This window comes from Hippichthys cyanospilos, chromosome 12 (assembly GCF_059441005.1).
Source record: "Hippichthys cyanospilos isolate Australia breed blue-spotted pipefish chromosome 12, RoL_Hcya_1.0, whole genome shotgun sequence".
NCBI classification, from domain to species: domain Eukaryota; kingdom Metazoa; phylum Chordata; class Actinopteri; order Syngnathiformes; family Syngnathidae; genus Hippichthys; species Hippichthys cyanospilos.
The window spans coordinates 16,655,006-16,682,113 of record NC_142380.1 but is presented as its reverse complement, the minus strand read 5'-3'; the positions used below and the strand labels follow the sequence as shown (position 1 = coordinate 16,682,113).

Sequence of the window (27,108 nt, the reverse complement as noted above, 5' to 3'; positions counted from 1 at the left end):
GATGCTTGAAGAGTAAAATCAGCCAATGCAGTAAAGTATGTGTGTGTGGGAGTGTGTGCGTGTGTGCGCACACACACATAGATAGAGAAAAGAGGCTGAAAGGGAAGTTAATCGGAGTGTTGTGTGTGAAAGAGAAGGACAGCAGGTGGTTGGGTTCTCCCCCTCTCCTTCTCTACCTCACCTATTCATCCTTTGTTGAGCAAATTCTTCTCCTTCACTCCTTCACAAAGACCCCATCTGCCTCTTTTGTCTCTCTCTGTCTTTCCCCCTACCCTACACAATTCTCCTCACTCCCCACTCAGAGGAGAAGAAAAAGTTGGGAGGTCTGAAACATTGTTCTCTTCCTCTTTTAGTGGGCAATTAATCAATGCACACACACACACACACATACATACATACATACATACATACATACATACATATATATACATACATATATATATATATATATATATATATATATATATATATATATATATATATATATATATATATATATATATATATATATATATATATATATGAATGAAGTGCTGGAACATCATGGACGTCCATCAACAACGGACAGACAAATGACTATGGATATTAAAGATCCATTTTTAACTAACTGGGCTGGCGATGAATGAGTTAAGTCAATTTGAATGGCTTCTTTCTTATGCATTTGTGCATTTGAACTCGTCACACAGTTGATGACATTTTATTGACAAAGAAAGCATCTATAATTATTGGTGGACCAACTGAGAGACCTTGCATTATGTTAGTACAATATTGCTTGGCCACTTGTGTAAAGCAGTGGTTCTCCAAGTGGTGTCCTGGGATTAGGAGGTTCGTGATATAATTTGGGTGTTTTGAAATTTTGGGTGTTTATCTTTCAACAGTTACAGATTTGTGCCTTGTTTGGCTTAATCTTTTTTTGCCGCCACCTATGGCCGCTGTTGATAGTGCATTTTGTGGGAGCAGTTGGGAGCAGTTGCTGTCAGTGCGCACGCTTTGTTCCTTCTCTTTGTGAGATGTGTCAGTTGTGTTTTCTTCGTTGGAATGTTGTCATTCATGCTAATATGCCCGAATTAGTCGTTTCTTGGTCCAACTTGTAATGTATATAAGATGCTAGCTAATGTTAGTTTTTATATAATGTTATATAATGTTGCCTCGTATGTGTTTAGCTCATTAGCATTTTCATTTCCTTTCGGTAAATGTTAGCATATGCAAATGTTTTGCATTGATACTCGTACTCGTTTGCATCTAATTAATGTTTGTATTGAAAGGAATATAATTTGTAATTCAGTTATATGACTGACTTAATCTATTCAATTTGTAACATTTAGTAAGATATATAATTTTTGCATATGGGACATACCTATGTTATTTTTGGTGTACTTTCTTTTCTTTACAGTTTTACCATATGAATGAGTGAGAGCTGTACTACTGACACAACTAAATTAAAGAGTCATTTGCTGTTTGCTGTCTGTCTACCTACTGTAGTTAGAAGCCATGGGTTATTTATTTGTGTTCATTTCATTTTTACATTTACATTACATTGCTTTACATTACTTTTACATTGCAAAAGTATTCATGATTCTTCAATAAAGTATTCAATGCAACCAGTTTCATAAAGTTTCAAAAATGTAATAATTTAGAAATTTGTCAAAATGTGTTTTGTGTCTACAATTGCATTGATGCCAGCAAAGCTAAAGCGGTATTTTATTTTATGATGTTGTTATTGGTAGCAACATTTTGAGAGGAAATTGACCCGGTTTGTTATAAGGTGGCGTGCAATTTGCTATCCTTATTCTCTACACTTCAGTATAGCTGAAAAGTAACAAACATAGTTGTTGTCAAATTGAATATGTTGCTGAATTGGCTTGAATGATTTTTTGGTTGTTGTTTGCACAAACATTTGCAATGGGATCATTGGAACATTTGCTTTCCGAAAAGTTTGAAAACCCCCGCGAACAAATTCTGAATCTCATCACAAGGCTTTCGTCGACGTTATTAGTGCTGACCTGCGTGATGGCTGGAGAGTGTGTCATTCCCAGAGAGTGAGCATTGAGCTGCTGATGCTGCTGATGTGGACTGTGCAGGCCCCCTAGGTGAGCCTGGCTGTGGAGCGGGGGGCTGACCTGGTGAGGCGGGGTGGAGGCTTGCACCACGCCACCGAGGGACAGAGCTCCCTGGTGAGGCAAACTGGGCCTTGGTACGGTCCCTCTTGTGGACAAGGCATGGAGCTGGGGATGTATCTGAGCATGAGGCGGGGGCAGGTGAGGGTGTCCCAGGCTGGGGCTCGAGGGATGGTGGTTGAGATTCGACGGGTGAGGGTACGGCATGTAAATTCCCGGGTGTTGGTGGGGAGGCAGTGGGTGAGCGAGGGAGCCGGAAGAAGGGTGCTGCCCTGTGTAGACAGACGGCTTGGACGTGAACATTGAGGCGGGGGAGGAAGAGGAAGACGATGAGGAAGAGTGGGGCGGCTTCATCTCAGATGGATCGTTGTAGCTCTGAAGAACAAAATAGACAATCGGTTCATTTTCATGTCCGGAAGACATTGCAATGAGCACGGATGTTTGTGCGTGTGTGTGTGAGCTATACCTGAGAGACCAGACTGGCCCTGTAGGCAGCCAATTGTTTCAGATATTCCTTTTTTGCTGTCTCTGTCTTCTTCTTATATACCTTCAGGCACAAACATAACATTTCATTTTGACACCACATTACCACGGCTTAAACACAAATCACTTTATTTGTGTAATTGGACTAATAAGTACGCCTCATAAAATACTGTGCAATGACATCAATATCAGTGTAGGTGTACATGCAAATGCTGAGAAAATATCCTACATTGGTGCCATCCCGAATTAGCGGCACCCATGAAAACTCTAATTCTTTTGTCACACCCATAACCAGCCGTAGGGATCCATCAAGTGGATAAATTCTCACAATCAATCTTGCCTCTACTTCCACGGTCTTAGCTGTGATATTATGAGCAACCCATGTGATCATTGCAACCATTTGGGCCACAGGGGATAGCATGAGTTTTATTTTCAGTTACCAAGTGCCAAGCAAATTGCTCATCGCCAGGAAATCATTAGTTAGCTATTCAAGCAAATGACAACCTTCCCTAATGCAGTGCCAGTAAAAAAGGATTGGAAAGTGGTGACTATTTGGACTGTATTCAGTGAAAGACATGCATTTTAACAAACTTTCAAAGTTCAAACTTTTAAGAGCTTTCAAAGACATCCCGATTGCTGTTTTATAATGGGGATCTAGCAGTGGGATAACATGTAAACTTGCGTCGAATGTAAGTAAATGTTTTACTGTTCGACCTGAAATCACCCACTGTTTTAGCAAATAAACAATCTACTGACAAGTTAAAATACTAACATAAAAAAAAGTTTGTCCTCACACATCATCATCAGAAAAAAAACTGTCTTAATGTGTTTGACCAAAACTTGTGTTTTCATGGTCAACACATTGAAAAGGTTGTCTTCATTAGTCTGACTTGTCCTCTTTATTTTCAGTTTCACCCATAATAGCAAGTGTGGTTTTAGAAACTTTATAAAGCTTGCAAATCTGATTGTGGCTGCTTCGGATTGCTCCAACATTCCAATACCATGCATGTTAAACATTCATAAGGAAGAAAACACACATGAGAACATTAAATATATATATTGTAAAATATATGTATTGTATGTAGATGACATTGTGATCTGTAGTGAGATTAGGCAACAGGCGGAGGCGAAGCTAGAATGGTGCAGGTCGGCCCTGGAAAAGAGCGGAATGAAGGTTCGCCGTAGCAAGACGGAGTATAGGGTGGGTGTGAATGAGAAAAGTGAAAGAGTGAAGATACAGGGAGAGGAAATGAAGATTGTGGAGGATTTTATGTATTTAGGACCAACTGTCCAAACCAAAGGAGAGTGTGGAAAAGAGGTGAAGCGTGTGCAGGCAGGCTGGAACAGGTGGAGAAAAGTGTCAGGTGTGATGTGTGATAGAAGAGTATCAGCTAAATTGAAAGGACATGACAAGATAGTGAATATATAAGTAGAAGGATGCTGAATTTGGAATTGCCAGGCAGGAAGTCTACAGGAAGACCAAAGAGAAGGTTCATAGATGCAGTGAAAGTAAGTACCGTATTTTCCCCACTATAAGGCGGATTATAAGGCGCACCCTCAATTGATGACATATTTTAAAACATTTTCCATAAATAAGGTGCACCCTCAATTACTGAACTGACATATTTTAAAACCTTTGCAATCACTATATGGTAATACTCAAAGTAATAACAATAATAACTCAAATAATAAATCTAAACTCTCAATAGCATAATAACTAAATGTCAATATGACCAACCTTGTTCAACTGTAAACACACAAAAGAAACAGGTAAAGCTTACTTTTATCAGTTCATTCCCCATCTACGAATCCTAATCTCAATATTGATATATTAAAGATATATTGATATATATAAGATGCACCCGATGATAAGGCACACCATCAGCTTTTAAAAAAAAATTAAGGCTTTTAGGTGCGCCTTATAGTGTGGAACATACGGTACATGAAAGTAGTTGGAGTGAGAGAAGAGGATACAGAAGACAGGCTAAAATATGTATAAAAAAAAAAAAAAATATATATATATATATATATATATATATATATATATATATATATTAACACACACACACAGTCGGCCCCCGGTTTACGATCACCCTCTTTTACGAACATTTCGACTTACGAGCGTGGTCCGCGGAGTTTTTTGTCCAGGTAGAAAGGCGCTATATACGCTATATACAGTGAAAGTCCATTTACCAAGTCCGTGAGATTTATTCTGTTTTCTTGTAGTTGCAAAATTCTTTGTGCGCCTTATATAGGGTAACATAGAAAATACCAGCAATTGGCCCCAAACTTATTTGGGGCATTGACCAAACTCATTTGGTCCTTGTGGAATCCTGCTCCACTCTAAAACATTTGGATTAAAAGTAATGATAATGTGTAAAAAATTACTTACATTTTGGGGCAGTCTTTTTATGACTCATAATTGGGTTATGCTTTAACTGTGTATACTGTAATTGTCAATTATGGTCTCCATATATAGTCCAATACTGTACTGTTGACAGAGATGCATTCATTTCAATAATATAAAAAACACCCCCACACACCACTGTTGTTTTTACATATGAATACGATCTATAACTATAACTTATTTTTCAACTTTTTATGATCAAATTGAAAAACATACAATTCATAATATGGTTTATGATGACAATAGTTTGACCTTTTCCATTATTTGTGATATTATTGGTTACAATGTAATTTCTTTCAAAATATTAATTGTGTATTTCTTTCTCCTTTCTAAATGATGGATAAACAAGAATATGAACAGCAATGTTTCTTGTGCAGTAGAATTGTGTAAAATCACATTTGTTGGGCTTCAGTGACATTTAAGTCTTCAAAACTGCACTTGGTGTGGTTGACTTAGGAAAGAAATGTGAAAGTAAATGAAAGAAACTGAAAGCTTTCACATGAATGTTAGCTAATTAGCAAAACAACTATACCTGTTTCTGTTCCTCTCCCAGGCCGTCCCACATGGAGGCCACAATCTTTGACACCTCTCCAAAGGTGGCATTCGGGTTCTGGGCCTTAATGTTGGCTTGCGTGTCCCGAAAGAATAATGCGTAGGCGGACACTGGCTTCACTGGCTCATTGGGGTCCTTTCGCTTCTTTTTCTTTGGTGTCTTGGGTTTCTTGGAGATGTCAAATGTTGCTGGCCGTTTCTCAGCTCCATTGCCCTGTCAATACAAAAGAGAATAATGCTAGCAAAAGAAGCAGTATTACGATGTATGATATTAATTCCTGGGGGGAAATTTTGACCCAACTCGCGCTTTTTGATGCTTCTGATGTGTGATATCAAAGGAAAAGCACACCAAAAAAAAAAAAAAACACTAGAAAGCTAAAATATTGAATAGATTGTCAAAACATGGTGATTTTCAAAATGCGACACTGCCATACCTTCTAAAGGCATGCAAACGGGAAGTCAAGAGGTACACTATATAATTGTCAAAATTAGACCATGCAATGCTCATTTACTGCCATTCAAAAAGTATTCTCAATTTGGTCATATTGAAAACCTGATGTTTTTTCATGCATTTCCCTTGATTTTTGCATTTATCCACTTAACGGAGACTCGCAAAACCACCGGGTGGCACTAGCGGCCAATTTATGACATTTGTAAGCCTTTCAATGACTTTCGATGATTGGCTTAGACTAGACGCTCATAAAGCAAAGCCTTCAAAGTCATAATACTCAAATATACATAATAAATACTCCTATTTCAATTTCATAAATATGTAAATCTATAGCACAGGTACTTTTGCTATTATCGCATTTTTACAATTTTTGTACATAGAAGGGGCGTAGACCCCCCCCACCCCCCCAAATAAAAAAGAACATTTTGAGGGGGTTGAAGGTAAATCTATATTTTTATTTGATGATGTTAAGACCCTTTCAAAATCAGCCCAAATTGGGTGATAATAAAGCCAGGCTAGTGAAAAATCCCTGGACACCCAGGGGCTTAAAATGGGAGAAAATTGTTCTGGCTCAATGTTGTTTGACAAACATCCTATAAAAATTGTTTTTTATGCTTGGCTAAATGTATTTATTGTTGTTTATATACCAGTGTCACAAAACATCCATTTTCTTTGCCACTTATTTTGTTCTGTTTGAGGAGAGCACGGACCTATTCAAAATGACTTCAGATGAAAGGCTTCCTACACATAAACCCATTCTTTACATTGAAATGGCTTATTAATATTACAATATAATGTTGTCATTACGTCTTAGCGTTCCCTTAATATATCCAGTACCGGCACTTTGAAGTTTAAATACAAGATGCTTGAAAAAGAAAAACCCTAACCTTTATTGAAAATTCAAAATTAAAATGAGAGACAATAATACTCACTGGATATTGTGAAAGTCATACCCCATGCATAACGTCATGTAAACGGTCACCTTTTAAATGTGTGGGAGGCATTTAAAAAAAAAATGTAATTTACCACCTTGCCTAAAGTCAATACAGCCTTATCTTCTCATTTTAACCTAATACCCAGGGAGAAGAGAGAAAAAAGCTTGTAAATATTATTCCACAGAACTGTATTGTTTCATTTCCTCAGAATATCAGCAATACCATGTCATTTTCAGTATGAGTCATCCGAAAGGGAGGGAGCTGATTTACATTTACTTCATTTGCAAGGAGAATGAGTGTATTCGCTCACATGTGCATGTAAGCACGCACATGCAAACATTTCCATAAAAAGAGCCGACTGATGTCTTTCGCGATGCGTTTCTTTACCCTGAATCCATCATCATTGTCATCCTCATGTGCTGAGCTGGACGGAGATGGTGTAGCCGATTTACTTCCAGGAGGTGATGGAGAGTTGTGGGTAACAGAGTTTCCACTGAGTCCCAGCTGAGATTGGTTGATAGTGGACAACTGACTCGGTTGGTTCATGCCTGATGGGTTTTTGGGCCCGAGCGCCGCTTCAATGGGCTGTTGGCTGCTAGTGAACCGAGAATCAGAGTTTACCATCTGCTGCATCTGCAGGAAGACAAGTTATAAAAGGGGTTAGAAAATGTCTGGAGCTACTCTCCTCCATGTGTCCCAAATGTGTTTTTCCCTATTCAAATTTTTCCTCACGTCTGCAGAGCGGAATTCATAGTGATGCAATCGTCCGTTCATCTGTTTTCTCAGCCGCTACCCCGCACTAGAGTTGCAGGCGTGCTGGTACCTATCTCAGCTGTCTCAGTTGGCGGTGTGCACACTGAACTGGTTGAAAGCTAATCACAGGGCATGCAAACAGCCAATCAAACACACCTAGAGACAATTTGGAGTGTCCAATTTACCGGTCACGCATGTTTTGGGGAATGTTGGAGGAAACCAGAGTATCTGGAGAAAACCCCAAGGGGGCACAGAGAGAATATGCAAACTCCACAAAGGAAGGCTGGAGCTGGATTTCATCCCGTGATCTCTGCGCTGTGATGCAGCAATCCTAACCACTCCTCCACCTTCCCACCCTGATGCAATCATAACTACATTTAAAATGCCATACTCTAGCCCGCAGATGTCAAACTTCATTCCTCAAGGGCCGGTATCCTGCATGTTTTCGAACCCTCTCCCACAAACACACCTGATTCAAATGATTAGGATCATTTTCAAGCTCCTGTAGAGCTTGCACATCATTTGAATCAGGTGTGTTGGGGAGAGAAAACCGGAAAACATGCAGTGAGGCTCTTGAGGACTGGAGTTCAGCCCACCGGTGTCAAACTCAAGGCCCGGGGGCCAGGTGCGACCCATTCATGTGGCTCGCAGAAAAATTAACTTCAAGTTTGTGGCTAAAATAGCACATTTTCAAGTTGGCTTCAACTTTCAATTGTTTTTGTTATCAATCTCCCTTTTTAAGAGTTTTTAGTGGCCTCTCATTTCAAAATGTGTAAATGTGTGATGATCATAAATTTAAAATGCATTTGACAGTAATAACAACTTTCCGACAGAAACTATAACTACAATGTGGCGATCGATAAAAATGAGTTTGACAGCCCTGCTCTATCCCCACCCCGACTGTTTAAATGCAAAAGTATGTAGGGGGTCGATGCCATGTCCCCGGACAGTTAACCAGTAGAAACAGGACGTGAGGCAGGACATACAAATGACATTTTAATGATTAAATGATAAATGTTGAAATTTCATGAACTGAATCTAATCTGAGTATAAAAATAAACAGCGTCATCTAGTAGATCACAGTCCTTAATGGAGATTCACAAATGATCAGCAATACTCGAAATCTCCAAACATCAATTTCTTGAAGCTGCTTAACCTCATGTGGGTCGCTGGCTTGATGGTGCCTATTTTTGAAACTCCAAATACATAAAATAAATGTAAAGAAATCAAAATAGCCAATGGTCCATGGACTGGATTGAACCTTGTCTGATTTCCTTTTTTTGAATAGCCTGAACTGCACAATTTAAATGTATGTATTCAGCCATACAGACCATAAACACACCAACCACGTGTACAAGTACGCAGCGAATTGAATGTGGAAAAAAGAAAAACAGGTGAAACGTTAACATGAAAAACCTGGAATATGCACTTTTCTTGAAACTTGAGAACGTTGAAAATAAAATTAATTAAAAATATATACAAAAAAGAAAGTGCTTCATTTGATGGAATGCCATGTAGAAGATGAACTTAAGATGGGAATGTCCACATTTTAGGATTGAAACCCCAAAGTGAGTGGAGCTGAATTTACAAGCAATCCAGTAATGCATTTATAACTACCAATAAGACTTAAAAACAAAAACAAAAACAAAAAACCAGAAAAAAATTCCTTCATATTTCAAATTCACAAATGCACCATAACTCGCATATAATGGTAATGTACTGACTGAATTAGAAGGGTTGACCAAATGCTATTAACGCCACATCAAACATGGCACATGCTGACCAATCAAACAGAAACTACTCACATCTGATGTTACCATGGCAACACGCAAAGCTGGTGAGAAAATAAGCAAGCTAAGTAATTCACTTGCTCAGTTAATTGTCATGTGCAAGTATATCAATATAGATTTATTACCCTACAGAAAAGTAGCTATAATGACTATGCATGGCATCCGGGTCTTTTATCATTTGTTCGAATGCTATTTACATGGGTTAACACACATTTACTGCCCCACCTGTGTCAAGACGTTTTACTGCACAGTATTGTCTTTCAAACCGACCGTCTCCCCAGAGACAACGAATCTAATAATAAATCTTGACAACAAAATGAATGAAATGTCAGACCTCATACAAAATAGACCACTTTCACCACAGCCATTTTGAGTATACACAGGAATAAAAGCTGTTCATAAAAGGTAATAATGGCAGTAATCGGTCCACTTTGGACCAACTTAAAAGAGATTGTGGCCAAATGAAATCGGTTTGCACGGTGTCATAACAGTTTAGTGTTTTAATGTCATGAATGCATTACATTTCAAAGGAAACCAAGAGTTATGGTAGCTAACGTCCGGTGGAACATTGACACCTCATGTCACAAATATTCAGATGGAGGTTGGTCGATGCATATGTTCACGGTTTCCTCTTAGTAAGCATCGCCTAATAGCGGATGCGGTCTGGTGTGCTGTACCCCTCACGGGAACACATTACCAGAACTTGATTACTGGCTGTAGTGTCTGAATACAGATATGGTATTTAGATGGAAGCGTAAGTGTCAGTGTTGTAACAAGAGCAATGATGCATTTGAGATGTAGAAAAAAAAATATTAGCTGTGGTTTGGTGGCATTTGGTGAGTTGAGACTCAGACACTACCTAAAGAGACATTTCATGCTCGATCTATTCCACTGTGATGACTATTATTTAGTGTCATTTTGTCAAACACGAACAACGTACTTTGTGTAATTTTGCTTTTGTTCATCGCCAAATGGCTTTTGAAATTGTGTCGGTGGCAGCATTTACACATTAAGGAGAACTCAATGAGTCTTTTGGACCTGACTGTACAGTAGAAGAAAAACATCCCATCTGTTCTTGTTACTACATATATATATATATATATATATATATATATATATATATATATATATATATATATATATATATATATATATATATATATATATATATATATTTATGTTTATATATTCAATTATACTTCAATGAGTGTTTTGCGAAGGGTGTAGATTTTTAGTTTTTGAATTTTATTACATTTTAACATTTACTACCATTGCTAAATTATGAAAATAGCTTGGCTCAAAAGTGAGTGACCATAAAATATCATCTTTAGGTTCGCCCTTTCTCCTTCTGTCCATGTATCTTAAATGCCCTTGAGCTTCTCCCAATTTGCAGGTCAGCACCCTGCACTGCTGTTCTGCTCCAATAAGATACTACACATGAGTTTGAATATGAGGTACTGTGGTGAAGTGCTTGGTATTTTGTAACACAAATATACCTGAATGATTAAAAATGGCATACGCCTTAAAAAGAGCAACTGGGATCTCTCTATAAACAAGCTTGCTTTAGTTCTATTGGAAACACACATATAAACAAATACACACAGTGACTTGAATCTCTATACTGCTCTCTCCACCCCGATTTAGGCTGAGCCAGGCATAGTTGCTAGGCAACCATAAATCATGGACTGGCAGTAAATGTATAGTAGCATGGGGATAAAAAAAAGAAGCAAGAAATGAAAGAAAGACACAATGAGGAAGGGACTGTGATAAACACTATGGGAAAAAAAAGTTTCAGGCCAATTAAATCAGAAATTTCCACTCTTAAAAGATGAGACGGTTTAGTGGCACTGAAAAAATCCAACAAAAAACAAATGAGAGAAAGAAGAGAAAAGATTATTACCTCCCTTGAAACTAAATTTTGCTTTCAATAAAGGGTTTGAGAACTGACGTATATACAAGTGCAATTATAACTGTGGATTACTCAAAATGTATAGTTTAGATATTTCTGCATGTTATCACATTTTTAGAGATTTGTTTTTTAACTGACTCATCACCCCAACAATTTGCCACTGTGTAGTAGTGCTGGGTGATAATATTGATATACTGACCTACGAATTGATGCAATACGCGGTTTAGCTTCCAATTTATTGCATATTGGTTTTGAAAGGTCTTATTTTCATGATATTTTGTTTTTTAAAATCAATCCGTTCCGGATTGGCTTTCGTATCATGGTTTTTGTCATTTTATGAATCGTGTTTTCCATGTAAATCATTCCAAGCACTTCAAAAACCTTTTTAAACCAAGCCATTTTCCAAAGCAAAAGTGATGGCAGAAGAGGACAAAAAGCAGGAAAAGAAAACTATAATATAGACAGCATTTCCTTCTTTTTTGCCGTCATATCTCGGGCTTCCGCACTGTCTTTAGGTCATCTTCTTGAGAATTTTCAACTGCTCCTCATCAACGAGCAGTCGTATTAACGAGCAGTAGAATGTCATGTTGTGTTCAATTCAAATGGGAATTTCGAGATTTCAAGTTGAGTTTGGTTTTATTTTGTTTGTTTTATGTTCTTGGTAATTTTCGTAATGTGAAGAAAAAACCCTTTACAGACTGTATCTCGAGGTTTCACTGTATTTGATAAATTATAACAATACATTTCTCCTTGGTTTTTGCAGCATTCTTTTTCACCAATATTCACCATATCGTAACATGACGATGATGATATTGTGGCAATTTTGATATCGCATTCTCATCATTGTTAAATGCCTACATCAGACTAATATTTTTAATTTATACCACAGGAGCCCTTAACAAAATTTTAGGTGCGTTTGATGAGAATTTATGAATGCACACAGTAAATTCACTATTAAAGGAAATACAGTATTCAAATATTCATAATCGATATAATGAAACAGCTACTCATTTTCAATTCATTACTTATCACTGCCATGTAAAAACATTTTTTTTCTCAAATCACTTTTTATTGTGCAAGTTGACACTTAGAATGTACTAAGCATCAGTAAACTTCACACTGAGGATGTTTGGCGGCATCAGCAGCATAATTTGCAGTTTGACTCATCCTCCACTGATTTCAGTGCACTTCCCACACAAAGACAGTGTAAATTTAAGAGAGAATGCTTGGCTCCAAGTTTATTGGAGAGAAAGAAGGCACGTATCGTCTTTCGGTCAAGGTTATTGTTCATTGTTCGAGTTATGCGGGGTCCGACATTTGAGCCTATTTAGGTGGTGGCTCTGTCAGAAATGGTTCTGGCCCCACCCACATCATCATAATTTAATAGGTTAAGATATGGTGATTATTTCATTTTTGATCCTTGTGAGACTATACTTTTAAGATAATGGGCGGATGGAAAAGGAACCCTTGAAAACAGTGGTTCGCAAAGTGGGGTCCGTGGCCTGACAGCAGCGGGTCCATGAAATAATTTGGGTGATTTGGAACTGGTTAGTTTCTCTACTAACAGTTACAGACTTGTGCCTTGTTTGGCTTAGTCTTTGTTTTTTGGCGTCACCTCTAGCCACTGTTAATCGTACATTTTGTGGTGGGAAAGGACTGCGTGGCTTCAGTTGGTTGCTCTTGGTGCACGCGTTGGCGAAGGCGTTGTGTGAGAACTGGCCCACAAGTATCTGTCTGTGAGTTGTGTTTTTTTCATTGGAATGTTGTCATTTATGCTAATATGCCCAAAACTTGTCATTTGTTGGCCCAATTTGTGACTGTAGCTTGGTAAATGTTAGCATATGCAAATGATTTACGTTGCTAATCACGTAGGGATGGAAAGTTTAAGATTGACAGGTGAGAAAGTTTCCCCTGTGGTGAAATGGGAGAAATCTTTTACAGACCCCCACACACATGCCTCTGTCAGCCTAAAGCTCAGAGTTTCAGTGACAGCTAAACTGCTTGTTTCACACATCTCACAGTCACAGTGAAAAACACCTATTTCACTTCGCTGTCAAATTTAAAATACATAATGGTAAAACTCAATATAAACTTTTCTACCTATGAGTGCTGTGAGTAAAATGATGTACTTCCATGCCAATACTTTATTTTGTTATAACTTTTTTGCTTGAGTCTCAAAAATACTTTTGAGGCTGCCGTTTTAAATGTACAAAAATGTACACTAATTACATTGATTAAATCAATGGTGTAATGGAATTACAACTGCTATTAATTTCAATGCAAAACGTTAATTAGATGTAAACGAGTACCGTCTTTTCCGCACTATAAGGCGCACCTAAAAGCCTTATTTAAAAAAAAAAAAAAGCTAATGGTGCGCCTTATAATCAGGTGCGCCTTATATATGGATCAATATTGAGATTGGGATTCGTAGATGGGGAATGAACTGATAAAGTAAGCTTTAGCTGTTTCTTTTGTATGTTTACAGTTGAACAAGGTTGGTCATGTTGCCATTGAGTTATTATGCTATTGAGAGTTTAGAGTTATTATTTGAGTTATTATTCTTATTACTTTGAGTATTACTATATTGTGATTGAAAACGTTTTAAAATATGTCATTAATTGAGGGTGTGCCTTATAATCCGGTGTGCCTTATATATGGAAAAAGTTTTAAAATATGTCATTAATTGAGGGTGCGCCTTATAATCCGGTGTGCCTTATAGTGTGGAAAATACGGTACTTATCAATGCCTACTCTAACATAATATACCAAAGGAAAATGCTCACGAGGTAAACACATACAAGGCAGCACTACATAGCAAACGGAAGATAAGAACTAACATTAGCTAGCATGTTCTCAACAGTTACAAATTGTTGGATCAACAAACAAACTCATTTTGGGCATACTATCATAAATGTCAACATTCTTACAAAGAAAGTCCACCTTACACCACTCGTGAGTCAGATTTCACAGAGACCGAATAACAAGTGTGTCACTGCTCAAGTGAAGCCAGACCATCTTTCCTGACTGTAAAATGTAATATTACCAGTGGCCAGAGGTAGCGCCAAAAAACAAGCCAAACAAAGTACAAATGAATGAACCGTTAAAGGATAAGCTAAATCAGTTCCAAAACATTATTATTTCGGCTGCGGTCCATCCAGCCCGGTACCAGTTGATCCATGGACAGCTACTGGGCCACTGACCGGGGGTTTCTGACCTCTGATTGTGTCCAAAGCCAACGTGGAAACGAGGAGAACATCCAAACTCCACGGGAAGGCCAGAGCCGGAATCAAACCCACAATCTCTGAACTGTTAGGCAGACTTGCTAATCAGTCATAGTGCCACCCAAATCATGCAACTACTAAATAAAATTAACATTTTTATTAATTTATTAAATTGATGTATTTATTATTCTAAATTCAACTGTAAAATCAAATTGACATTTTTGTAATTGAAGCAACTATTTTGTTCCACTCACCACAGACAGAGTACTGGTCATAGCTGACCCATCTGGACTGAAAGTACCCCCATCTTGGCTTGGGATAGGCGCTCCATCCTGACTGGCGGACATCCCGGCTAGACTCAGACCCTGCAGCTGGTAGGGGTGGTGTGGAGCTGAGCTGCCGTTGTTATCCAGAGGTGGATAGGGACCAGTGGAGGAGTCGTGGGGCAGATGAGGGGGCAGCATGTGGTCTGGCAGCGTAGGAGGAGTGATCGGCGGAATGTTGAAGTCTTCATCACCCAAACCACCCATTGGGTAGGACTGAAGACAAAAGATTAGAGGGAATATGTGTCATTAATACAGTATGTTTTGCTAAAGACTGCAAACGCAGTAGTTGCAACTACAGTGGCGCCTCTACTTACGAACGCCTCTTGTTACGAAAAATTCTACTTACGAACCCGTCTCTAGTAATGAGAGAAAATTCAAGATACGAAAGGCCACGTTGTTGACATATAAAATGAAACACGAGACACCACATGACTGTAATGTAATACGCTGTCACAACCTGTGATGTCTACTGTATTTGTTACAGTTTGTGATGCATTTTTATCATTTATTATTATGTCGGCTTGCCCACAAAGAAGACAATAGTTTTTGCATTGATGTTTACTGTGGTCTTCCACTTTTCATCTTTACTCCTTTCATCCACACGTTCCACAAACGATTTACACCGTAGAATTAACTAACATAAAATTGACATCAGCTACAGCTCCCATTGTACATTGGTCTGGCAAAATCACAACCACGCTAAACTAAACCTGCAGTGCCGCGAAAATTATGATGCGGTTTAATTACGCAGAGTGCAGTCCACTTTTTGTTGCCAAAATGTCAGCTGAGTCACTGGAAGTGGACTCTGTCTGCTGAAACATCCAGAAAGGCGCAAAATGGTTTATCGAATTCGAAAACACGGAAAACTAGACCTAGGCCCGCATGAAAATGAAGTTACGGCATTTTTTACACCAAAGGCAATGGCAGCAGTTTAGTAATAAACTCTTTCTTTCTCCCAGTAATTATCATTAAAGATATTGCGGGTTTTGAATCAAAGACAAACTATCACACTAATTTACCGCATTTGTATCAACTCCATTCCTCCCTCGGGAATAGCTTGTGTACGAAAAGCAAAAAACAATCTAAATTCAGACATGCTAGGGAACCAATATATGCTTAATTATTCAGTGAGCTACAAAACAAGTGAAATGGAGTGAGCGAATTGTGCAAGAGAAGAGTGAGGGACACGAGGGTTAAAAGAAAGAGGCATCGTTCGAAAGCCTTCTCATACTAATCTGACAGAGAAGATCTTTTATAGAGACTGACAGCTTTTCTGCTTGGCTAGCCACACCAGTCTCTCCCTCTCGTACTCTTTTGCACCTCATCTCTCACCATCCTACTCCTTCCACCCCTTGTTGGCTCTCTTGCTCTTCTAATCTCATCCATGATTTCTCTTTCATCTCTCACGCTTTTGCCAAACCAAATGCAATGTTGACTGCTGAGTTGCATGACTTGTGAGTTGTCAGTTGAATGATAGATATGCTTGCTGTGTAATAAATGGTCAATGATAAGATGAGATTTTTCATTCTACAATGACAGCTGAACGATACACAAAAAAGGAAAGAAAACCACAAAATATAAAATATATGTTGAGAGCGGAACCCTATTTGGAGCAAGCTACATTTTGTTTCAATGGTTTTCATAAACGACACAGTCGACCTCAGTACTAGGAAGTTGAACTTTGAATTTTCTGTATCAAAATATTTGTTGTGCAACATCTAAGGTCAAACACAATGAGGATTTTCTATTCTGGGATGCAAATGCATGTCTGAGCAGTTTTATTAAACATAGGAATGGTTTCATGAACATTCTTATATACATACGATTTAGACACAGTTTGTAGTCGTAAAAAAAAGGAAACTTTTGCTCATGTATTTTAAAACCATCGGAATAACCTAACACTAGAATATTATTGAAAGGATTTTTTTGATGAAATTGTCCCTCTGGCCCCATCACATGCCTCTAGTTTAACTTATTAAACTACAACAAAAGTGGCCACTCACTGACTGTAAAGACAAAGGGTGCTACTAAATCATGTGTCCGTTTTTTTTTTCTTTTTGTATGCCACATCTTTTCAGTTTTACCATTTTACAATAAATTCACTATTGTATAATTTTGATGTCAAGGAAATTCATTAATGGGCCCCTATCATGGATATGTATTTTTCAGAGCTTTTAACCATGTTACAAGGTTAGGTTTCTAACGCCATACATCTCCAAAGTGTGATTTTCCATCATGGATGCATTTCTAAAGATTCCTTACTTATTTCACGCCCTCAACACTCTCAGGACAAAGATTGTCAAAACATGTCGACTTTCAGTATGCCATCCTACGACCCCTTCTAAATGCTTGTACACGGGAGGTAAAGCTGCACACCCTGGAGATGTCAAATTTAGCCCATGTCGGGATCATTTACTGCCATTAAAAATGGGCAAAATTGTAAATTTTGGACATATTGAAAACCTGATGTTTTATCATGCATTTCCCTCGATTTTTGCATTAAACCTTTTAATGGCAACCTACAAACAGGGCGCAATAGAAATTTTTGTGTTGAGACCCCAAAATCACCAGGGGGCACTAGCGGACAACTTATGACATTTGCAAGCCTTTCAATGACTTCATTGAGTGGCTTAGCCTGGCACCCATAATGCAAAGTTCTTGCTATGCATTGTGGGACTTATTTTGCTGCAGGGAAGCAGTTTATTTCATGCAACGCATAACATTATACCTGCATATTCTGGTCTGCAAAATCTGCAGTATTGAATACCAGTGATGTTTTTTTGAAAATGAAAAGTCAGCTCAAGTTGGGTGATAATAAGGTCAGGTTAGTGAAAGATACCCGGACATGCAGGGGTTAAGGGGTGCGGCAGCCAGACAGTGAGAGGCTAAAAATGATTAAAACGTTCCTAACAAAAAACCCTCATATTTTATAGGAAATTAAATCACCAACGTGCCAAGAGTAAAATGTCATTATTTATATGCATATATTTTTAACTGTGGGAAGTCCAAAATACCATGATACGGGTCCGTTAATATAACAAATGATAGTACTGGCAATCGAAAGGTGAAAGTCAGAGAAGAGCTGTATTCTTATTCTTCAGGTATTATTATTGTTATTATTCTTCAAGTATTTTTGGAGTGTATGAAAGCTGAAAAGCGTAGATTTGAGGTTGAGCATAAAATAAATGTCTGAAAATGTCCACACCACATGATCAGTCTGAGGTCAATCGAGCTGTTACTTCAACAGCGCAACGTACATCCAGCATCACTAAAAACAGTGACACGTCCATATCTCTTGGATGGTGAAAGGCATGCTTTTGTTGCTCGGATACGATTTTTTCCTAAACTTGTCAACCTAGTCACTCGTCGGTTCAGTTATCTTGACGAGAAAACCCTTCTATCATTTCTGATCTGAGCTTGAAAGCCCTATCCTATGGGTCAGGTACTTATAATACCAAAAAAATCGAGCTATATTGCACTTATAAATACTATTGGAGCTCAGAGAGCTGCATAAATTACACTTTTTGTCTGTCTGTCTGTCTGTCATGTTTATTCGATCACTTCTTCATGCTCTGCATAAATTACTGCCCCTTGTGTCTCTCTCTTCCATTCATTCTGACACAAAAGCCTGTGCTGGGAGCTTCTAGAAAGACTAATGTAGTCAGGATTAAGTCCTTTTGCTTGTGTTGTGTTCTCATTATTTGCACGTTTCCCACAACTCAGTGTTTTCAGCACTAGAATTTATGTACAAGTACTGTGTTTGAACTCTTTTGACCATCTGCACAAAACAGCAATATTCACACGTTTATTTGTATCATGTGAATGCTGATGTTGAAAAAAAAAGGTGAAAATTGCCCATCTGGATTTGTCAGTGTGCCTTGCCCTCGAGAGAATACACTTTATTTTAAACTGATGGTAAAGGCTGATTAGCCTCAGGGAGGACCTCAAAGTATACTTTGAAGCTCAACAAAATTGTTTGTGCATAGAAATCCTGTGTGTTTGATGAAAGCCTGATTGACATTTCTTTCATTCTACTGTCAACACTATTCTCTACTGTCAAATAATTGGTTTGAGGTAGACTACTGGCGACAAACAGGAAATTCATGAAAGCTCTCATGAGGAACAAACAAAAACAAGGCTAACAGTTTTCTTGCTAGCAAGTTGCTAAAACTTGATGAATTGATTGTTGAGTTGAATTATCACTGTTGTGTTGATCAACCCTTTCAGTGCCGTGGACGAGAATTTTCGTCATGTAAAGTATTTAGGTTGTGTGCCAAGAATTCTTATCACCTATATATTTTTTTAAATGAATGGAGAAATGACACTCATGGCCAGTGCTCCTCTTAAAATTATGCCAATTGAGCACTGTTCTAATGTAGTTATAAACATATGCAAACTATTCATTTATATCAAGAACACATTTTCACAGTTTTTTGTTCACATTTTATCTGTCACGTTTTCTTCTAAACTGTCTCTCGTTGTGGCTACAGAAATCCATCCCTTAACCAGGGGGCGGAGCCAGCGGTTGCACATCTGTCACACATCGGTCATCAGCGACCTTCTTAAGTGCAGCCGGAGTAGGAGAACAATGCCGGGTTATTTTCTCGTCGCCCGTGCGTTTTTTTTCCTGTCATTTCAAAGTTTGCTCGTCTCAATTTTTAGTGTTGTACTTTTAGTACCTGAAACTTTTGTGGTAGAATTTTGAGTTGATACTTTGGTGTTCTCCTGCGGCCACCATCCCCTCCTGTTTTCACTACCGACAGTTTCTTGTGCCACACTTTAATTTGAACTTCTATGCTTTGATACTTTGTTATTTGACTGTTTTTTGTGTTGTGCTTTTGGTTTGCTTTTTTGAACTTATTTTTGTGGCATTTCGATTTTGGAGTTCTTTGTTTGCTCCTCATGCTGTGTGTGTACTCTCTTTTATTAAATTAAATTTAATTGAACTCCCTCTGCGAGTGCCAGTCTGTTTGGCCTCCACTACCCGTTCAAGTTCGAGGTGTTCCTAACGTTATTAAAGTGTGCTGGGTAAAGAAATGCAGAAAACATGCAGGATACCGACCCTCGAGGACTGGAGTTTGACACCTATGACTTAGGCAGCTCAGCATAATATACACACTGCAATATACACAATATATCACAATATACACACTGGAACAACACCAACTACTACGTCACTCCTGCGTATGCATAGGATGTAGTACTCCTTTGTGCCATGGACGGCAATCGTCACTGTTCATACCACATGGTGTACATTTCACGCAGTGCATTGTGGGATACCTGACATCTGTAGCTTTTTTTGGACTCAAAGACTGCTTTCATTTTTACTCATGATGACTCTGGCTTTTTTGCCCAGGTAAGCAAAAAAAAACAAAAAAAACAGAGAAATGATGTTCTTGATAAAGTTGCACATTATAAAGGATTCAACTTTCACCCCACTTGTTTTTTTTCCACATTCGTCTCATCTTGTCCACTAATTCGCTGCTACACCCGGCTCTTATATGCTGTCAAACTAAACCTATAACAAAATGACATGTTGCAAATCTAAAACAACCCCATCATAGGTGCGTGGTCACAAAAATAACAAATATCATAATTCAAGACAACAACAGTACACAGGTTACATGAACAAAACAAGAATCCAAATGTAACACAAACTCAGACCATGACAGAAAGGATCATTTGCCACCTGACTGCAAGGCATGCAAATATGTACCTTATTACTTTTATAATGTATTAGTAATATATTGCTGACATTAAAAAAAGGGACTGCATTAAAACGGCCAAGTACAAGTCAACTTCGCTTATAAGTCGACATATTACTCTACAAAAACACGATTAGAAGTTAACTCCTGACTTTAGTGGTGACATGGATCATGGCTGTCCATTTATGAGGCATGGTGTGTTCTTAAAATGATGAAATTACAGTACTTGCAGATGCATTTTGTCATCGTATATTGAATGACATACTGTTGCGGTTGGGGGGGAGGCAGAAACAAGACATTTGCGAAGCAATGTAAGTGTGCATGTAGACACAACTGCAGAAACTAATGTTGCAGCAATAAAATGATTCGAAGTTTAAATGCTTTATTTATTTTTTTGACACAGCTTGTGTTGCAGAAGTTGTGTTGTAGTTCCATGCTCCTCCAGCCACTGTTTTCATTATGTTCTTGCTGTTAATGTGTCGAAAGGCCTACTGTATCTGACAGGCCAAATAGCTCCTAACATTACCACCCGGATGTCTTACCCTATCTCGACAAAACCTCAAACATCTGTGTTACTCCTCCACAGGTAGTCATCTTCGGACCCGTTCAATTTTCTTGAAATGGAGGTCTTCAGAGATGATTTGCTGATCATCTTACTTGGGATATTATCCCAAGCTTTCTTTCCCCGAGTGATGACTGTTATGTGATCATAGCGTTGAAAGTTGCCCATGGCTGTTTCACCCCCCCCAGCTGCTGACATCAATGCACATTCAAGGGCTGAAGAGAGAAGTCAAGCCATATTGTCCTTTTCATAATGAGTCAAAGTCCGCCAGGCAACGCTTGACGAAAAAGAATTTTGCTATGTTCTATGCAAATGCTCTAAAATATACTATATCAAATTAGAGGTGCATATGACTTTATATTACTTATTCGGCATTCGAATTAATATTATTCAAACACATAAACACGGAAATAATTGGTCTGTTTAGAGTAATGCGGGTTTAAGTCGACCCCCCTAATTTGGGGGTTGAAAATGTTGAAAAAAACCTCGACTCAGAGAAATATGGTATATCTTCAACTTTTGATTCTCTTTAACTTTACCTTATATGCTTGTATAGCGACCATCATGAACACATGCGTAATTACAAGTTTATAATGAAGTCATATGAAAAAAAAATCTTGTGTGTGTGTGTCTGTGTGTAAGTGGTGGGGTGGGGTGTGGGGGTGGGGGGCACACGGATGGGGGCACGCATCTGTGTGTATGCATGTAAGTGCGTGTGCATTCACCCAAGGGAGACGGTGTATATCAGGCATGTGCGCGTCTCTCCGCCAGTGCTGCGAAGTAACGTTGGTCGGTGTCACCTTGCTCAGGGGCTGAGGGGGCTGCGGCACACGAAACTGTGGGAGCCAAAGAGACAAAAAGAAAAAGGTTCAGATGAGGTCAGAAGAAGGCTAAAGGTCAAGTAAAAAGTCCAAGAAGGATAGCATGGATGAAACGAACTCCAGAGACAAAAAGGTATCCTGGGTTTTCCCATCAACGCACTTCACAGTATTCTTTACGTTTGATTTAATGTTTTTACAAAATTTATTTTTCGGACAGGAAAGACAAGGGGATAAAATAATGAAGTTCTCCCCAGAACAAACACCAGTTGTCTAAATACTTTTTTTTTCACATCACAAATGCCATTCTTCTGAAATGAAAAAAAATAGACAAAGATAAAAATAATTTTCAAAATGTTTCCACCATTAATGTGACTGCTAATCTTTATCACTTTTGCAAAGAAAAGAATGAAGATCATATAATTGAGGCTGTGTTTGAAATGAGCTTACCACATTCCAAATCGTGTCAAATTACATTCAGCACACCTGCCTCCATTTAAAGTGTCTCCAAATAGAGTATAAATAGAACCAAATAGAGTATAAATGTTCACCTAGGCTTTCTCATTTTTGCTGTCACTTTTCACAGCACAAGCTCTGGTTGTCAAAGACCTTCCAGAGCATTAGAGAAGTATCATTGGTCAACTGTACCGGTCATGGGTACGAAAAAAATTCCATTGCATATATAAATATACCATAGGACAAAGCGATGACGGTCATCGTTAGAGGGAGATATACTTTTTTTCACACATATAAGTAACAACAATATCACATTCAAAATTTGGGCTTGTTTGATCTTAAAAACATTATAATGAATGAAAAATGATGAGTTGAATGGCGGGGTGTGTTTTTCACACACACCCCGCCAAAAAATTGTGTTAAATTCATTTGATTTTCTATGAAATTGTGAAAGTATTCACAACTCTACAAAAAAGCAGTTGAAGATATTTTTTAAAATGTAATAATTTTGAAATTTGTCAAAATGCGTTTGTCTCCAATCGCTTGCTAACAAGGCAATGAAGCGACTTATAACTAATCATAAGAAATTTATAACATTTTTGAAGTAACACGCCTAAGAGTGACCACTAGTCTAGTACAGTATGGTGGTTCTCAAAGTGGGGTACGCAATGGGGTCCGAGATCTGACTGCAGGGGGTCCGTGAAAAAATCTGGGTTACTTATTGTTTTGATTTTTTTTTTTTAAGTTTTTTGTTTTGTTTCCGCAAACAGTTGCAAATGGGGTCCCTGGAAAATGTACATTCTAAAAGGGGTCCCTCACTCCAAAAGGTTTGAGAACCCCTGCTTTAAACTGTTTGATGGCACCCTAGTTATAGTTCACTGTAAAACTTGATATACAAATTGTTATTGGATTATTTCCACTGTTTGTGATCGGAATACACCAATCAACGCCTATATTGCGTCACAAAAAAGAAAGATCTGCAGTCTATAGTTTGTAAAATAGACTCTGTGCAGTGTAGCGTCCCCTCACCCTGTCCTTAAAACAGCACCAGCAGTTGTGAGTTGCTATCTGTATTTTTTTAATGACTGTCCAGTTCAGTCGCTTGATGTGCATGAGGCCGTGATGAACTGAGACGTTACACCCATTCTTCAGTGAACTGTTTTATTGGAGAGGTTTTGAGCATGAAATGCCCATTTAAGGTCATACCACAACATCTCAATTGGGCGTAAGTTATTACTTTGACTTATCCACTTCAAAACCTTAATTATAGAGTATTCTGACCTATGCAGAAAAGAAATTCAGTCATTTTCTTGATGCATAACTCCTTGAGTATGTGGGCACAAAGTGATGGCCAAGCATCAGGGCTGGGGACTGATCTTCTTTTATGGCACCAAATGTTTCACAGATCAAACTATGCTTCGTCTTTTGATGACAAGTTTCAGTGCCCAGAGGTTTTTATCTTGATCAAAATCTGTGAATGCTTCTTGTGGATGGCTGCAATTGTACACGTGGTTGCAACACGCAGCAAAAAATACATACATTGTACGGCCACAGACACGTTCAATGGGATGTTTCCAGAATTCAAGTCCGACTCGTACCTTTACCAGTTTTGTTAATTATCTTTGAGAAACTATTCCGATTATTTTTATATTTATTTATAGGTAGGTTGCGATGTGTTTCCCTCAGAAATAAACAATGATTGAAAGCAAAGGTTAGGTGTGATTGTCAGTGTGAATGGTTGTTTGTCTCTGTGTGCCCTGCGATTGCCTGGCAACCAGTCCAGGGTATACCCCGCCTACTGCCCGAAGACAGCTGGGATAGGCACCTGCTAGCCGGCTAGTGAGGTCAAGCTGTTTATAAAATGGATGGATGGATGAAAGCAAAGGAAATCTCTCTCAATGACAGGAGTCCATTTTTGATGCTGTGTACAAGCTTTTCTGAGGAAAAAGCCTCAGACCTTCAAGGTATATGAACGCTATTTTGCACCCCTCTGATCTCCTTTCTACCAGGCAATAAAAGTATAATCATCTATGATGCATTTTCACAGACCATTTTGACCCAAAGAAGTCATGCGTAACAGGCACTTGTGACTCCTTCCTCGGCCAGAGGATTGTGCTGTGTGATCATATTATGATATGACACGTAGTATTAAAATGCCCATAGCGCATCCTGGAGAGAATGACGTACCGCAAGACTACTCTTTTGCTTTTAAGTATAACTTCCATTACATTAATAAGGTAATATGCTTTGTTGCATTGAAGAAATTATTGAAATACAGTACAATAAGAAATCATATTTTTCTTGTCAACTTTGTTTTGAGGAGTCGAAAAAAACAACACTTACAAGTACAGAAACTAACATAGTAGTTTTATTACATGGGACAATAATCATCATAATAATAAATACTGCGCGTACATTGTTTGTGATCTCGTTTTCTTTTTCTAGATGAAGGTAACAAGCAATCTAATTGTAGACCTGTCAATCAGTGAACTTTTGCTAGTTCTGATTGGCTGGCTTTGTGGCACATTCGTAACATGTGTGCTAAGCTGAGTGCACAAAGGGGACGTACCCGAGCGTGCAAAGAACAACAAGTTGACAGAGAGAGGGAGGGGTACTGTGAGCAAGCAATGAGAGATTTTGAGGGAGCAAAATCTTTTTCTGTGCTTAAAATATATCCTTGCCGGCTCAAAATCTTTCATTGCAAATTGCCACAGTGGCACACACAGAATTCAATTTCAAAAAGTGCTGTCTTAGACCCAAAACAATGTCAACTCGGCACATTTTCAAATCATACGCAATCAGGTAACGATGACCCAGAGAGTAAAAAGCGAAAATGAAACGCTTCAGTCAAAAGATCGAGAAGAGGAACAAAACAGACACGTTGAAGCTAAACAAATGAGCACTTAATGTAAATAGCAGATTTTTCTATCAAAATTGACTACATTTTAAATACTTGACCGATGGTACAGGTAAGTTCTTTCTATTATTTTAATAAATTTGACATTTGTTAATATCTGTTGTTGGTTTTTGCTCATGTCTTGTAAACGCAGTTTGAACATTAGACTTACTTTATTGCACAATTTTTGTGACTCCAAACATTTGTGTTGGGACTCATAGTTTTTTAGTATCTGTTTAGTATTTTTATGTAAATCCCAAGGACCCAGCAGTTTCCAGACGTAAAATGAGCACTGGGACATACGATGAGAAAACGAGTCAAAAGAAAACTGTAAAATAATAAGTAGACGGGACACAACATGTGTTGCACTTCGGTCTTCAGGATGGTGCAGTATAGAGTATATTCTAATATACAACATACAAGTCTCTTAACGTTTTGTGTACAGGGTGTTGGAACTTTGATTTGTCCAGGCAGGTAATAGCTTTATATCTATACATCTAACAAGCTAGCATGCAATGGCTTCTAAATAAATAAACAACTACAGTAACACTGACCTGGTTGTTTGAAGCAAAGTCAAGGCCTGTCTCTTGCATATTCAGGAACATGTTGTCTCCTTCCAACTGGAGAGAAGACAAAAAAAAAAAAATCCACAAGGTCAGCTATGATGAAAATTAGTGTGAGCAATACAACAAGTTGTAGTTGGCTAATGTAATGTGTGAGATCATTTAATCAACATCCCCTGTTAACAAACAAAGCAAAATGCAAGGATGGGAATCTTTGAATGTTACACGATTTGATATGATTCTAATTTTTGGGCCAAAGATTCAAGTAAGAATTGATCTTTGATCCCAAACCATTTTTGATTCAAAATTATTTGACTGACAATGATTTCAGCTTTAAGGTTGCTGTGTCAAGTGTGTGTGTGTGTGTGTGTGTGTGTGTGTGTGTGGGGGGGGGGGGGGGGGGGGGGTCCTCTTCTTTGCAAAATACAATTGAGAAGCACTGTGTTAGACTATCTTACTTCTGCATTCTTGGGCCTGCAATGCAATAGAACTTTTAGGTAACAATGTGTGACACACCACTGAATAGCTTCACACGCTAAGCTGTACTGGACTACTAGGGCTATTTTCCTCTGTTCCACACAGGAAGGAACACAATAAAATGTGATTTCAAATTTTCTTGTTCTTCAAACTACAACACAAAACAGAATTTAACTGTCATGCCGACACAAATGCATCTCACCTAATGAGAAATATGTATAACTGTATTCAAATACGTGATGGATTCTTGGGTACATAATTATTGTTTTGGTTGTCAAACAGACACGTGGATTCTAGTTTGAACAGGTGGGGAGAAGTAAAACAATCCTATGAGCACAAAAAAAAACACACACACAGACACACAAACGCACACACACGGGTAGACAGGTGTAACTGCCCCATCCATTTGCCAGCTGTCAGGTATTATGCAAATGGGGTGTAGGTTTACAGAGCCAACAGAAAAAAAAACTGCATTGTGATGAGGCTTACACATAAACAAGAAATGTGACTTCCATTTGATACTTACTGTAAGATGTGACTTGCCCAAATTATTATTACTGTATGGGACAGAAAAAGAGCTGAAAATGTAATGTCAACTTTATTGCGGTAACTGCTGATATGGGTTGGGACAATGAGGAAGTAGTAAACAAAGTTAGTGAATCAATATCTCTGCATCCCCACAATATTG

The 27,108-nt window shown here is 38.3% G+C and overlaps 1 protein-coding gene across 2 annotated transcripts in view; it reads right to left on the bottom strand.

Moving 5' to 3' along the window:
* tox (thymocyte selection-associated high mobility group box) overlaps positions 1-27,108 on the bottom strand; it is a 57,812-nt gene that overhangs the window by 5,297 nt on the left and 25,407 nt on the right. Inside the window, exons 3-9 of one of the 2 annotated variants that reach the window (XM_088429000.1) lie at positions 25,935-26,000; positions 21,936-22,046; positions 14,872-15,156; positions 7,333-7,578; positions 5,540-5,773; positions 2,584-2,664; positions 2,004-2,492 (exon numbers count right to left, since the gene is read on the bottom strand). In XM_088429000.1, the coding sequence (XP_088285126.1) occupies positions 2,004-2,492; positions 2,584-2,664; positions 5,540-5,773; positions 7,333-7,578; positions 14,872-15,156; positions 21,936-22,046; positions 25,935-26,000 (1,512 nt within the window). The remainder of the gene's footprint in view (positions 1-2,003; positions 2,493-2,583; positions 2,665-5,539; positions 5,774-7,332; positions 7,579-14,871; positions 15,157-21,935; positions 22,047-25,934; positions 26,001-27,108) is intronic. The other variant, XM_088429001.1, reaches the window with a different exon arrangement.